Raw genomic sequence first — 13,066 nt, 5'->3', positions numbered from 1 at the left:
CATCCATGCATCCCAACTACAAATTCATTCATCCCCAGTTCAAATTCATTCATTCCCCTCCCCAGTTCCCCGTACGGTCACTATTTTCTGCCATTCACTCCTACTGCCACTAAATACAGCCCTCTCCAATTACCCAGCTACACCACTCTCCTCACACAAATCCATGCATTCCTCCACCCATCCTCCCTCGCCTGCTCTGTCTGTCCACCCTTCTGCCCATTTCTTCCTCTGTCAACATTGGTACCAGTATCTTCAGGTGCAATTAGCACTGCTCAGGCCCAAACTCATGCTGTGCCTTAGGTCTCAGGCTGTGACCCATCATTGCTCCCACCTTCCCTGTGCTCTAATCTGAACTAAGCACCACGACCCCATTGAAGCAACAGGCATTTTTGACACCTGCAATTCCCATCCGAGGCCTCTCTCCTACTAATCTGCTACCAGGCTGGTGAGGGAGGGGCAAAAAGGATCCTGAGTTGGGATGTGAGGAAGCAAAGAGTCATCTTGGCCCATGTATGGGTGAGGGGGAGCTCCATACCTTGGAGGAAGGAAAGATGGAGGTGCCCAGGTTTTTTTCACAAGGCCTTCACAGCTCACTTTATGCTCTTTCCCACACAGAAGCTGTCTTCAACCAAAGAGTCAAGATGAGGAAAAGTGGCATCCTGAGCAAACGGTATATGCGTAGGGGTGAGTCGGGGCCAGAAGGGTGGCATCTGTGAGCAGTGGAGAAGATGTTAGCTGGGAGAGCAACGTGGGAAGGAACTGATTTCTTGGGTGGTTGACAGGGAGGCACACGTCACCATGTTCTGGAAACTCAGGGCATGGCCTCTGGTCAGCCTTCACTTTTTCTGGTTGGCATAGCAAAAGATGTTTTTGTGAGTGTGATTCATCTCACCCATAGTGCTGAAAGCTTTGCAGGGAAACCATCACGAAGTGGGAGGATGATGCAGAAGAGATGTCTACTACTGTGGGATGGGGGGCAGCACTCCTCAGTGCTACGACCTACTGTGGTGCTAAATCATCCCCTACTGAATTGTGTTGTGATACCTAGGTACATCGCTTGATTGGTGAGTTCCATCATCCCCTCCAGGTGAACTATACCATCTTCTGTACATCATCCCCTTCCAAGACATTACAGCAACCCCCATGAAGGTCTTATATGTTCCTTTGCTAAGTGTCACTCTATTCCTACTACAGTGTTACGCCATTCTTGACTAAGACACTACTCCAACGCATTTTACCATCAGGTTTGATGCACCACGGATGCCAAACCTTGCCCTAATACGAGATGCTTTTAATCTCAAACCAAGGGCAAAGGTATGGAGAAGGTTGCCTTTCCATGGGCTGCTGTCATAACAGGAAGGGGGGTCATCAAAGCCATCTTCCAACCAAATTCCAAGGTACACATTGTTGGCCTCAAATAAACCATACGCTACAAGTATGACAGGTGAGAAAGGGAGGTCAGTGAGAAACATCTCCACTGCTGACAATGAAAAGGAGATGAGGCGTCTTCCTGTGACTCTACCTTTAATGCCATGCTAAGTGCCCTTGGTATGGTCCCCCCTTCCCTTCCAGTAGTCCAAAATGAGTAGTATATCTGCTTAAGCTGAAAATCAAGCTGATCTCTTTTGGAGCATTAGTCTCAAAGCAGGTGCTGGGACCTGCTCCTATCTCTGAGATGTGGTCTGAAGGTTTGAGGAGCTGCAGGGCACCTCCTGCCATTTGTGTGAAGCTCTGTTGTGGGACTGTCTCACACTATGTGCTGGGGGACAGACAGACTCCTCTCAATGCCATGGTAGGCCTGAACTAAGGTGAAGCATGGCACATTTAGGAGATCTGAGGGCACAGCTGCCATGTGCGTTGGACAGAAGGGGACTTAGAGAGATGAGGAACTGTGGTCTAAGGGAACCATGTTGACAGCCTCAGGGACCTTTCATTGCTATTTGTCAGGTTCTGCAACTGGCATTTCTGTGGCAGGTTTGGACACGCAACTGTTTCCCACTACAAGCAGACCCCTCAAATTTAAAGTTTCCGATGTGCAACCAGGGAGTCTGACAGCTGTTGTGTCTTCCTCAGGCTTATTCCAGAGGGGCATATGGTTCTTTTCTTCCTACCACGAGGTGGAGCTGGAAACTGTGACAGTAAATGTAACCATCCAGGAGTTTGTAGCCGATGTGGTGTCTGAGCTGCTTTTCCGCAATACGCAGCAAGTCTCTGAGGAGACCATGTTCATCTTTCCTGTGGACTCTGACACTGTTGTACACACCTTCTACGCTACCATGGGGGACACTCGTATTGAAGCAATGCTCTGGGAGAAGGAGGAGGTACTGGGATTGTGGTGGGAAGGGGTGGTCTGCAGACTGGGGTGAAGGGTGGAGGTGAGAGAATGGAATCCTGTGGAGACCTCAGTGACACATTTTTCTCCCTCTGTGGCAGGCCCAGCAGCTGTGCAAAGCCACTTCAGGCATGGAGAATTTAAGATACCTGCAGGACCAGTGGGATCTTTGGGGTCCTGTCTTCGCTTGTTTCTTGGGGACACTGCCTCCTAACAGGGAGGTGACCGTCAGCCTGTGCTATGTCCAGGAGCTGCCGCTGCAGCCTGATGGAGCTGCCCAGTTTTGCTGGCCACGCGAGCTGTTCCCCCGGGCAGCATACATTAGTGAGTGGTGCCTCCCCTGGGGAGGAACACATAACTCCCCAGCATCCCTCCGGGGGACGATGACACCCCCATAGCCGCATGCGTGCCTCAGTGAGAGAATCTGAATATTCCCCCTTGAACCTGACAGTCGGGAACTCCACGGGTCTCCCCACATATCCCACAGCAAGAGATCCCCACAGATCCCTATACAAACCACAGCGTGAGTCTACAGATTCACCACCACCACCCCCCACTAAGCACTGCAGCGAGGGATGTCTCAGATGTCACATTTCCCCCTACCAACGACAGACAGTGCCCCACCATAGCTGCCTGCTGCCCTAGGGTCTCTTCTTTCACCTTCTCACACCTCCTTCTCACTGCAGGCTATATCTCTTCTGAGGAGGAGACGTCCAAAAACCTGCACTTCAGCATCTGTCTGAAGTCAGCCCGTGGTGTGTCCCATATAGCCATTAACAGCAGCCACACCCCTCTGCAGTACACGGCTCCAGATGAGACGTCTGCTAAGGTACGGCCCTGCCAGATGCTAGAGTCCCAAAGGGGGAGAGGAGGGAAGGGTCTGCAGCCTGCTGACACTCCTTAGGACTCCTCAATCCTTTTATTTGGTTCTCTTTCCTCTCCACACCCTACTTGTCCTCAGGTCTCCTTGAAATTGCCACCCTGGTTGCATGGTGATCTGCACTTGCTGGTGTATTACAGAGGGTCTCCCGCTCTCAGTGCTGTGGTGGAGAGGAGAGATCCCAAAGCCCCACCTGGTGAGCGAGGAGGGTGGAAGTGGGCATTAGGGAGAGGGTGTCAGGGAGACTGGGGGAATCTAAGGGGCTTTTCAGGCAATAGTTCAGAGCTGAGGGCTATGTGGAGGACAAAAGCACAGGGACAGAGAAGGGGGCTCCAACCTAAAAATCCTCCTTGTTTCCCCCCACACACTCCAGGCTCTGTGCTGGGAGACCCTGTGGTGATGGTGACACTGATGCCCAGCATTCCTGAGGTGGTGCCCAATCCGGGCCAGCTTGGAGAATTCCTTTTTCTCATGGACCGCAGCCTCTTCCAGGATGCACAGGTACCACCGGAGGAGGTCTTCAGGGCGGATTTTCCACACCGGTCATGCCCAGCTGGTGGGGATAGAGGCAAGCTGCTTCACATGGGCAGATGTTCTGCCTAGCTTCCCCATCTGAGCTCTGCCCATCCCTCCATCTGTCCCCAGAACACACTGCTCTTCCTCCTCAAGAGTTTGCCTCTGGGCTGTTACTTCAACATCTACAGTTTTGGGGCCACTTTCAAAGCCTTCTATCCGTGAGTTGGGGGTGATGATGGGGCAGGGCCAAGGGGTAAGTAGAGTATGACTTTTCTAAGTGAAACTATGGGACAAGCTCTTGCCGGAGAGCAGTTATGGGGCTGGATATGCTGGGGGCAGTGAGAGGGTAAGTCCTCTTTCCAGGGTGCTTCTGTAGCACTGGTAGTGAGGTAGGGCTTTTCTCAGGAGTGGCCATGTGAGGGTAGCCATGGGCCAGGTCCTCCCCCCTCTGACACTCTGGATGCCCTCCCACAGGCAGAGTGTGGAATACACACAGGAAAGCATGGACAATGCAGTGGGGCGCATCTCCTCCATCCACCCTGATCTGGGGGGCTGTGACCTGTTGGGGCTCCTAAGGTCTATCTACAGCACTCCTCCTCTTCATGGGCACCCCCGCCAGGTATCAGGGGCCAAAGGGTTATGGGGAGGGGAATGGGTGTAAACAATGGGGTAAAGGTGGACTTCAGGGCTCAGGGTGAGATATTCTGCTGCTGTTTGCACCGGGAGTTGGCACGTGGGGGGGTGTCCTCGTGGCAGAAGGTGACACCATCTTTGGGGTGGGCAGCGTGGGAGGGCTTCTGTGGAATTTGCCTGCACTTGGGGAAGGTGGATCTTCCTTGTGGGGTGCCCCTTTGTGCTAAGAGGTGTCCTGGTGTTAATGAAAGGAGACACGCAATCTCTTTTCCCGTTTCAAGGCCAGTGGGTGCAAGAGGGTAAGGGAGCAAACTGGGAAGGCTTCCTGCATTTTAGGAGGGTGTCTTTCCTTGACGGGGGTGCCCAGCCCTGGCAATCTTTGTTTCCCCTCCTCTCCCCATCAGCTTTTCATCTTCATCCAAAGGAAGATCTCCAGTGAAGAGGAATCTGTCATGGCTGAGGTCTACCGTTACCGGGACCACCACCGGTAATGGGGGAGCCCTGTTCCTGTCCCCTAGCATGCTAATTCACAACCTTCCTCTCCCCCTGACTGTCAGAGACCTTCAAACATTCTCCCACATCCTAGTCTGCCCCAGATCTTCTCTTTACCTCAATGGAACTTCAGCAGCAACCCCCACACACACTTTCCTCTCTCACTCACTAAGACTGCCTATACCCTTCACCTAGTGGGTCTCCTCTCCCAGTCTTCCCCTGCTCTTCTCAGCACTTTTCCTCTTCCCCCTCACCCTGCAATACCTCAACGTGCTCTGCAGGCCCAAAACCCATTCTCACGCTCTCCCTGTCCAGCAGGCAATGTCTCTCACCCCAGAGTGAACGGGAAAACTCCGAGTCAGTTTCATTTCTACGATTAGAAGCATTCTTACCTCTCCAGACTTTGTCCTTTGTACCACTCTTGTCCTTCGTGCCTCTCACCTTTGTCCCATCTCTAACCTCCCCCTCTTTTCCTGTACAGGTGTTTCTGTTTTCCTACTAACAGATGTGACAGCTTCAACCTTTCCCAGGCCATGGCCCTGGAGACCAAAGGTGAATGTGTGTGCATCCACTCTAGGATTGACATGACATCCGAGGTAATGACCCAGGTACCCCTCTGCTCTATTCAATACCTCCCATGGCTCTCCTCGACATGCAAGGCAACCCAAATATCACCACCCATTCCAACTCAGAGACCCCCTCCAACTTGCCCCCCACCCAGAACTGGGAGGGAGCCCAAGTAATCTGTGCTGTCTGCTTCCCCTCACCAGGCAGTGAAATGCCTGCAGCAGGCTCTGCAGCCTCTGGCAAGCGGGATCTCACTACATTGGGACCTTCCACCGGGCCTGGAGGTGTCAATGATCAGAAAAGCTCCTGAGATGATCTTCCAGGGACATCAGAGCTCCATCTATGCCCAGATCCATGGGCAACCACAGGTGAGAGTGCTCCAGGAACCATATGCACTGGGGCAGGGCTTTCTGGAAGGTAAATGACCCACTCCCTGTCTCACCTTCCCAGCACTGAGGGTCCTTCACCTCCACTAGACCTGAGAGAGACCATGATCAGGGCTCCACGAACCCCCTTCTTTCCCCTGGAGACACCACTGCTTCTGCTCCAACCATGGACATCTACTACCTTAGCAGAGCAGGGAGGGAACCTAGGTAGCCAGGCTGCCTGCGCCTTGCAGATGAACATTTCTGTCTGACTCCTTCCCTTGTGTCACCAGGATCCAGAGGTGGGTGAGGGAGCCGTGACCCTTCAGTACCACGTGGGCAGCCAGTCCTTCGATTACACACTCAGGTTCTCACTGTCCCCATCATCAGACAACAGGTGAGAGGGTAACACACTTGCCCACGAGGCAGAGTGGCATCGGCAAGGTCTGGAGGAGGGATAGCAGGTGTCCTTCGCTTGCATCCTTCCCACTGTTAGCCTGAGGTGGGAAGAGAATCTGGGCATCCAGTGCTCCCCCCTTGTCCCCTCTGCCCTGACCTTGGGAGAGGACCGGGGTGACCATTACCCCACTGCCCCCTCCTCTTTACTCCACGTGTCCCATGCCCCTCCCCGAGGTGGAACCAAGGACTAACTCCCTGCCCCTGCAGGCTGCCTGTGCACCGCATGGCCATGATGCACCTGCTGTGGGAACTGGCCTGGGAGGGGACAAGCTGGGCAGAGGAGGACATCTGGCACAAGGTGGTTAAGTCCAGCCTCAGCCTAGGGGTTCCGTCCCCCTTCACATCCAGTGTGGCAGTACGCACAAAACAGAGGGATACCTGGCACCGTGGTAAGGCCAGAAACAGTGGAGGTAGGACTGGGAGGGGAAAGTGGGACTTGTTGGTCTGATGCCTCCTCACCACCTGCAGCCCCCTATCCTGTGGTCTTGACCACCCTTTTGCCCGTCTCTAATGCCCATGAGTCTAACCCCCATCTCCCTGCCTCTCTCCCCAGATTCTTTGCCTCCAGACTCCTCTGTGTTGTTCTCTCCCTCTTGCAACCTGGTTCCTTGCCAGCTGCTCTGGTTGCGTGGCTTCAGGCCTGTGTGGTTCAAGTCCACCAAGTTTTGGATGGTCCAGAAGTGCCAGTTCTGTCTTGAGACGCTTGGTCGCAAAGCCGCTGACACGGAGGCACTGACCCAGCTTTCAGCATCCTGTAAAGGTAAAGAGAAGCTCCTTAGCTGAGCATTCTCAAAATGTGTTGGACTAGGGTTGAACTCTCTTTTCAGCATTTATCTTCTCACCAGACTTCTTGATTGCCATTGTGCTGGGGGTGGATGGAGCGACAGACAAAGCAAACTCCTACATCTCAATTCTGGGCTGGAAACTAAGACTCAAATGCCTTAATACTTCCCTGAAGTAAGCTTATCCTTGTCTCCAAGTATCCTTAACTCCATACACAAACACTAAGTTTGTCACAAAATATCTGCATGAATCTTTAGCTTTACCCTCATACAGTTCAGCAGAAAAGAGCCAGCTAGCAGAGACATAGCCATTCACACAGCAGTTTCCAGGCTTCCTCTGCTTCCAGCCTTGTTGTCCAGGGTTCATCTTCTGATCTCCAAGGATCACCTGCTGGGAACTTCTTGTGATTGCTGTTGATGAGGAGAGTTAACTTCTGTAGATTTGTGCTTCAGTCATCTCTAATGGTCAGCTTCTGTTGGCTGTTTCCTAATTAGGGAGGGTCTATGCTTACTGTCTTTTAACAGACTTCTAATGGTGGGAGCAGGTGTCAAGCACCTTTTCAGCTGGTGTTTGGGAAGCAGCTGTGTATCAAGTAGGCAAGAACATAGAGCTAGCTAACAGAGACGTAGCAGTTTTCTCAGCAGTTAGTGCAGCAGGGGTGCAGAGGGATCCAGTAACCAGTAACTGGTGCCTGGGCACTGGTGAGACCTGTCAGGGGAGGCATCCAGAGCCAGCTGAGCCTGAACCTAGTGTCCATGCAGAGGGGAAAAGCATGTGATGGTTACTGGAAACTCTCTGCTGCAGGGAATGGAGGCACTCAGCTGCCAACCCGACCTTATGCTTCAGGAGGAGGTGTGTTGCTCATCAGAGGCCAAGGCCAAAGAAGCTGCAGAGACTGCCAAGGCTTGTCTGGCCCTTGGACTATTACCCATTAATAGTGGTCCATATTACCCACTAATAGTGCTGTCCATATGTGGACAGCAATGACACTACCAGGGATAACCTGGAGCATATTGTGTGTGATTATGGAGCCCTGGAGGAGAGGATGAAGGGCGTGGGAACTCACATGGTGTTCCTCAGTCCTTCCAGTGAAAGGGAAAGGATTGGTAGAAATGGAGTCATCCTGCAGGTCAACAACTGACTGCATGGCTGGTGTCACAGGCAGGACTTTTACTGCTATGACTGCAGGAGCCTCTCTGAGGAACAAGGGTTACTGAAAAGGAACAGGATTCATCTGACCTTGTGGACAAAAGTGCCTTTGCAAACAGGCTTGCAAATCTAGCAAGGAGGGCTGTAAAGTAGGTGTGTAGCCTTGAGGAAGGGCTACAGTAATCTGAAGAAAAGTGAGGGCACAAGGGGCCGAGCAGACGGGTTTAGGGGACAGGATGACAGGGAAGGCTCTCACACTTCCCCTGAAAAAGCTGCATGACTTGGGGGCCATCTCAAATGCCTGTACAGAAATGCGAGGAGCATGGGGAGCAGAAAGGAGGAAATCTGCACAGCTGCAGAACCATGATCTCTTTAGGATGATATAGACCTGGTGGGGTAATTCTCAAGCTTGGAGTCCTGCAATGCGTGGATACAGGCTTTTCAGGAAAGTTAGGGTGGGAAGCTAAGAAGGAGGGGTTGCATTTGATGCAAAGGAGTGGCTTGAGTGCATGGAGATTTACTGGTTCATCACCTGTCCCAAGGAAGAGATCTTGTGAGTAAGGATCAGATGACAGGTCCGCACAAGTGATGTTGACCCACTGGATCAAGAAGAGGAGGTAGATGAAGCCATCTTTAGGCAGCTGGAGAACACCTCACAGTCACAGATCTTGACGCTCCTGGACAGTTTTAACAAACCCCAGTATCTGCATGAAAGGCAATCTGGCTGTGTGCAAGAAATCCAGGAGGTTGCTGTCACGTACTGAAGCCTATTTTGTGATGCAGGTGCTTGATGAACCAGCTAGGAGAGATGTTCTCTTTGACCTGCTACTCACAAACAAGGAGGAACTTGTTGAAGGTGTGCAGGTCAAGGGCAGCCTTAGCTGCAGCAATCATGAGACTGGAGTTCACGATCCTGAGAGGAGCGAGCAAGACAAACAGCAGAATTACAACTGATGGACTTCAGAACAGATTTTGCCTTGTTCAGGATCCCGTGGGAAACTGTTGTGGAGGGCAAAGGGTCCAACACAGCTGGCTGATCTTCCAGGACCCAATCCTCTGAGATCCAGAATGGTCCAGTCCAGTGGCAGAAATTCGAGGAAGTGTGCTAGAAGGCCAGCACAGATGGACATAGAGTTCCTTAGTCCGATCGAACACAGAAAGGAAGTACGCAAAGGTGGAAGCAGAGACAGGCTACTTGACAGCAATACAAAGACATTGCCCAGATGTGTAGAAATGGAGTTACGAACGCCAAAGCTCAGCTGGAGTTGAAATTTGGAAGGCAGGTGAAGACAAGAGGAAAAGCATCTCTAAGCACATTGACAGCAAAAGGAAGCCTAAGGCGAGTGTGGGCATCTTGCTCAGTGGCACAGGGGACTCATTGACAAAGGATGTGGAAAAGGCTGTCATAGTCTCGAACTTCTAGGGCTCGGTTTTAACTGGTAAGGTTTTCCCTCAGGTCTACCATGTCTCTGAGTCTCCCAGCAGTGTCTTCCCGAGGGAAGCAGTACCCACAGTAGAAGAAGATAGTTAGGAATCATGTAGGCCGGTTAGACCTACACAAGTCCATGGGATCGGGTGCATCCAAGAGTGCCAAAGGAGTTGGCTGATGCCACTGCAAGGCAGTGACTCTGTCATCTTCAAAGGATCATGGCAACTGGGAGAGGTTCCTGATGACTGGAAAACAGTCAGACATCTCGCCCGTCTTCAAGAAGGGAAGGAAGAAGAGTTCAGGGACCTACAGGCTGGTCAGCCTCCCCTGAGTCCCTAGGAAGGATATGGAGCAAATCCTCTTAGAAGGACCATCCCATATGGGTTTATTGAAAGTAAATCATGCCTGACCAGCTTCACTGCTTTCTCGGATGAGGTAACTGGCACTGTGGACAAGAGAAGGGCAGTGGAGTCTGTGTACCCTGACTTTAGCACGGCCTTTGACAATCTCCCAAAGTCTCCTTATCATCAGATTGATGAGATATTGGCTGGGTTAAGTGAACAATGAGGCTGGTGGAAAATTGGCTAGACTGCTGGGCTCAAAGAGCCGTTATGAGCAGTTCAGAGTCCAGCTGGTGGCCAAAACCCAGTGCAATTCCAGAGGGATCTCTCATGGTAACAGTACTGTTTAACATCTTCATTAATGACCTGGACATTAACGGACAGAGTGCACTCCTAGCAAGTTTATGAACACCACCAAATTGGGAGCAGTAGGTGCATGCTCAGTACAGTGGAGGGCAGGGACAGGCTGGAGAAGTGGCCTGACAGGTACCGCGTGAGCATTCAATAAAAACAAATGCGAAGTCTTGCATCAGGAATGGATGAGGAATGGAATAACCCTATGCAACAGTACAGACCCAGGGCACACACACTCAAGGAAGCAGCTCTACAGAAAAGGATCCTGGGGTCCTAGCAGACAATCAGTTGAACAGAAGTCAGCAGCGTGCCCTTGCAACAAAGCAAGCCAACCGCATCCTGGGCTGTATTAACAAGAGTGTAGCCACTAGGTGCAGGGAGGTGATCCTTCCTCTCTATTCAGCACCGTTTGCTAGCATGCATTGTGGGGTATTGTGTCCAACTTCTGCTTCCATTACAAGAAAGGCATTGACATACTGGAACGAATCTAGTGGAGGGCCACTAAACTGATCGGGCTGAGCAGCTGGCACGTGAGGAGAGGCTGAGAGAGCTGGGTTTGTTCATCTTTAAGAAAAGGATACCTTATTTCTGTCTACAGCTGGCCGACTGGAGGAAAACAGAAAGATGCCAGAGGCAGACTCTTCTTGGAAGTGCACAGCATTAGGATAAGAGGCAACAGACACAAGTTGGAACATGGGAAATGCTGAATGGGTATGAGGAAATTTTTGGGGTTTTTTTTTAATCATAAGGATAATCAAAACCTGGTGGAATCTCCATCCTTAGAGCTTTTCAAGACTTGACTACACATGTACCTGAGTGAGCTGTTCTAATGAGACCTGCTTTGAGGAGGGACTTGGACGAGATGACTTCCAGAGGTCCCTTCCAACCTCTGTATACCTTTAGGCCAGCCTTAAATGACCCCTAGTTCTGCCTCAACTACTCTGTGCCCAAGTGCTTCTTTTTCTGCCCGCAAAAGCTCTTAAATCTGCTCTGGAACTGAGCCGTGCCTGGGACTATAATGCCCATGGGCTGTGCTTGACCCTCCTCACCTTCACTCTCTTGTGATCCAGTGCTGCTGTAGCTCCAAAGAAGCTACAGAAGCTCCTAGGTCTTGGAATGTGGAAAGGAAGAGCTCATACTGAGCTCTTACTGGGTTTGAGAGTGGATGATGGAGAAGGACCCCCTGTGCGGCCCTCAATGGTGAACATGAGCCACAATGGGGGAAGTGGCAGGAAGGATGCTCATGGCATTAGTGGCTAAGTGGCATTAGTGATGCTCATGGGCGGAATTAAGGGTGTTCAGAGAGAATTACGCTGAGTAAACTGGAGCATATAGGACAGATTTTAGGATACTTATGAGGGACTGGGAAGATCTGAGGATGCTCTGGGAGGCCTGGAAATAGTTCAGGATGCTTGTGGAGGACTGGAAAAAATTGGGAAAGTCCAGAGAGGATGCAGGACAGTTAAGTATACCTGGAGAAGGCAGAATTTAAGGTTACTAGCTGTTGCCTATCTCATATGAGCTGTGCAAATATTTCTGTCTTCCAGAGCGGGAGCCTTCTCCTGAAGAGCAGGTGATGGAGGAACTGCCAGCATTTAACATCAGTTGGGACTGGACAATTTCACCACTGTCAACAAGATTGTGTGACTTCTCTGGGCTCAGGGTAGTGGTGGCACTCCAGAAAGCAAATGGCTCCTGGGCCCTCACTGCAGCCCTGGCCTCTGCCTTGGGGCTCAGCAAAGCTGACATTGAGGGACAAAGGCCCAGTGAGGTAAGCAGATCAGGGGCAGGAGTTGGGTACTGCCATGAGCTGAACCTTCCTCTGCTCCAAGTTTCCAGTCTGAGCTGAACTGAGAGGAAGAGATCAAAGCAGTTGGGATATTGAGCATCTCTGCTTGTGGAAGGGGGGCGTGGAGGGTGTGGGGTGGAATCAGCAGAGGTACCTGGGAGCTTTCTGATTTTGATGATTTCAGAAGCTTAGAGAGTTTGTGTGTATGTGTGGAGGTCTTACTTTTTCCACGTGCTGGTTTAGGCCTGATCTTTCTTTTGATTTCTTCCCCTTGATTGTTCTGTTTTCCCCCTCAGGATGTGCAGCCAACTGCCTGGGCCACAGTTTTGGCCTTAGTCAGGTTGCACCAGTTTAAGTGGAAGGTGTCTTGGTCAGAGCTTCTGGAGGCCAAAGCTTGTAGGTGGCTGCGGGACCAAGCTGGTAAGAAGATCTTGCTGGGAGGAGTCACACTCTGGGCCTTTCCCACCAAATCCACAGCTGACACCCGTTGGCCCATGTTCCTCTTTCCCGCTGCTCCTGTACAGCAGTCTATGAGACTGTCAATACACATTGTATTCCCTTACTGAGCTGTGGTCCCCCTCTACTTTTTCTCTCTGCTTGCAGAGGTCCAGTTGGATGAATGTCTGGAGGCGGCAAATTCCCTGTTTGGCTGCTTTGTGGAGCCCGCCATCTTCAGGATTTGAACTTGCCCCGCTACTGGGGGTGGGCAAGAACCTGGGTGAGAACACAGCCAGGACAGCTGACCCAAAGTGGCCAAAGGGGTATATCACATACGATTAACATCACGCCCTTGTGGGACTACTGCGTGAGTGAGTGGCTGGGTGGGTGCTTAGTTGCTGTCCGGGGCCAACCCACCACAGCTGGCTTGTTCACACGTTTGCTCTCTGCCATAATATGAGAGTTTCCACTGGGTTCTGAAAAATAACCCTAAATACATATGCTAAACTGCTTCATTTTTCCACATTCTGCTTTTCTCT

The 13,066-nt window shown here is 51.5% G+C and overlaps 1 protein-coding gene across 1 annotated transcript; it reads left to right on the top strand.

Annotated features, from left to right (window-relative positions):
* Positions 1-641: 641 nt before the first annotated feature.
* Positions 642-12,806, top strand: LOC142419577 (von Willebrand factor A domain-containing protein 5A-like). Its single transcript, XM_075522678.1, is given in 17 exon segments — positions 642-684; positions 2,074-2,321; positions 2,434-2,656; positions 3,019-3,161; positions 3,294-3,408; positions 3,586-3,713; positions 3,858-3,946; positions 4,203-4,347; positions 4,766-4,848; positions 5,335-5,449; positions 5,624-5,788; positions 6,079-6,182; positions 6,452-6,633; positions 6,798-7,004; positions 11,848-12,071; positions 12,386-12,577; positions 12,580-12,806. Coding segments are annotated over 17 exon segments (2,535 nt in total). The 3' UTR covers positions 12,709-12,806.
* Positions 12,807-13,066: the final 260 nt, after the last annotated feature.

This window comes from Mycteria americana, chromosome 22 (genome assembly GCF_035582795.1).
Source record: "Mycteria americana isolate JAX WOST 10 ecotype Jacksonville Zoo and Gardens chromosome 22, USCA_MyAme_1.0, whole genome shotgun sequence".
Classification (NCBI taxonomy): domain Eukaryota; kingdom Metazoa; phylum Chordata; class Aves; order Ciconiiformes; family Ciconiidae; genus Mycteria; species Mycteria americana.
The sequence above is the reverse complement of the archived record's forward strand: the minus strand, read 5'-3'. Positions and strand labels throughout refer to the sequence as shown.